Source organism: Euphorbia lathyris, chromosome 6 (assembly GCF_963576675.1).
Source record: "Euphorbia lathyris chromosome 6, ddEupLath1.1, whole genome shotgun sequence".
Lineage (NCBI taxonomy): Eukaryota > Viridiplantae > Streptophyta > Magnoliopsida > Malpighiales > Euphorbiaceae > Euphorbia > Euphorbia lathyris.
Window position 1 is genome coordinate 61,247,132 of NC_088915.1, and position 2,399 is coordinate 61,249,530.

Sequence of the window (2,399 nt, forward strand, 5' to 3'; positions counted from 1 at the left end):
AATATTACAACAAATAGAACCGAAACCGAACCTAATAAACTAAAAACCAAACCGAAAACCTGAAATTCTTCAGTTCGATCGGTTATTTCGATTAGGTTTGGTTTTTGAACACCCGTAGCCCTTTGGTCTTCTCCTTCTTGGTGAAGTTTGGTCCACGGTGGCATTACTCAACTTTTTAAATTAAATATCTACTGATACATATACATATGGGTTAAAAGAATTAATTGATATATTTTGTGTTTTCGTAAAGAACAAAAATATATGACAGAACTAACCGATTTAAATTTAGAGTAAATAATAAATATGATCATTTGTCTTTTTTTTTTTTTGATGGAATGATCATTTGTCTTTTTAATTAGTAATATATATTATTTTTGTTTGATAAAGTTAATATTATCATAGAAAATAATATAAGTGATTTAAGATGTCCCTCAATTTTTCATAAGAGGTTAAACTTAGTGGTTATATACATATATACGCAGGGGTTCCTGTATTTTTGAGGCACTAAGCAATAATAAAAAAAATGATTAAAATTTTAAAATAAGTTGATAGTTGCACTACGGTCGCCCGGGTTAAAATTCTTCATCCACCGTATTAAAATATATTTTTGGATTGGTTGGGAAGGCTCTCCAATCATAGTGTTGGTCAGTTCCTATGAAAGAAGCAAATCAACAGATTTACTGTTTCAAAATTAAGAAATTAATTTTTAGAATTTGGTTTGGACCTAATAATCACAAATGGTCTTTCTAAGTGCTACCAGAATGTGTAGTAAATTATCCGTGAATAAAAAAGTTTAATAGTTGTCAATTTTATAATAGGATGAATATAATAAAATAAATTAAGGATAAAGATCAATTTTATTAACGTAGGAAATAACAATGCATATTATTATTATTATTATTATTATTATGGACTTTCTATTCCATTTTAACAAATTTTATTATATATGATTATAAATATAATATTTTAACTATTGTACTCTAAGAGACCCTAAATAGCAGAAAGAGAAGACCCTCGCGAGGTTGAATAGAAATCAATTTAAAACGGTGGTTGAAGAAGTAAGTAGCAAATCTCAATTTTAAAAAACATAACTTTAAAGCACAAAAGAACAATTGAATCATGGCAGAGGAATTAATGGGTGATGTAGCCCTGTGGGGTCTTGTCCTATTTTTGGTAAATTTTGGTCCAACATGGTATTACTGCATTATTAAATTAAATATCTACAACTGAACCATACATATTGTGTTAAAAGACTCGATCTTTTCCTAAAAAAAAAAACAATAAGATATATCCTATATATGACAAAACTAACCGAGTTAAAATCTCAAAATCCAACTATATCTAAGTCTTGAAATTCACTTAACCAGAAAGAAATCCCAAAATTACCCTAAAAAAATGTTGGGAGCAAAAACAGAAGCATCAATGATGAGGAAATACCATAGCCCTAACCTCTCAGGAAACCAGTGTGGTTCAAGCCAAGTTCGAACCATAGAAGCTGGACTCCCTCTTGTTTGGTCAATCATCAAGCAATTTGATAACCCACGAGCCTATAAAGGCTTCATCAAGACCTGCACAATCCTTGCCGGAAACGGCACCGGCGTTGGAAGTGTACGTGAACTGGAGCTAGTTTCAGGGTTGGCCGGGAAAACTATAACGGAGAAGCTGGATAATCTTGATGATGATTCTTGTTTAATGGTAGTTACTAGAATTGGAGGAGATGACAGGCTTGATAATTACAAGTCAACGACAACTTTACATGAAAGTGAAGAAGAAGATGAAGGTGGAATGAAAAAGACAATTTTGATAGAGTCATACGTTGTTGATATACCTTATGGTAGTTGTCGGGGAGATACTTGCTACTTTGCTGATACCATTATCGGTTTTAACCTAAGGTCTTTAGCTAAACTCACTCAGGACATCCATCGATGTATTACTACTTTAGCTTCTCATACGTTGTTTATTTAGTTCTAGAAGTCAAATTTGAATGCTTGTTGAGAGTTTTGTTTTCTGTTTTTTTAGTTAATAGATTTAGATGGGGATGTTTTTCTTGTATTCTAGTAAATTCCTTAATTGGAATGATTTTGTTTACATCCACCATTTTTAAGTAATTTTGATTTTAATATATTTTTGAGCCAATGTTTACTTCAATTTTTATATCAGGAATACATAAATGATATAATTTCAGCTATTAATAATCAATTATTTATAATAATTAGACAATGGATGGCCATGTGACAATTTAGATGGATGTTTTCTACTTGAGGTGCCTTGTGGTGATTGCACTAATTAAGGATAATAAAAAAATTATATGGCAACAAAGGCTTAATTGTGTATCGCTCTTAGGTCCAATTGTGTCCTTTTTAGCGACATAACCAATTACATTACATTGTGTCAACTTA

At 30.9% G+C, this 2,399-nt stretch overlaps 1 protein-coding gene across 1 annotated transcript; it reads left to right on the top strand.

The window, feature by feature from the left end:
• Positions 1-1,376: 1,376 nt before the first annotated feature.
• LOC136232026 (abscisic acid receptor PYL11-like) lies at positions 1,377-2,155 on the top strand. Its single transcript, XM_066021064.1, has one exon. It carries the CDS (start codon positions 1,396-1,398, stop codon positions 1,963-1,965), a length of 570 nt encoding a protein of 189 aa, XP_065877136.1. The 5' UTR covers positions 1,377-1,395; the 3' UTR covers positions 1,966-2,155.
• The last annotated feature ends 244 nt before the right edge of the window (positions 2,156-2,399 follow it).

Bases quoted from the DNA above. Each gene is read 5' to 3' on its own strand.
- LOC136232026 (XM_066021064.1), top strand. From the start codon at position 1,396: ATGTTGGGAGCAAAAACAGAAGCATCAATGATGAGGAAATACCATAGC.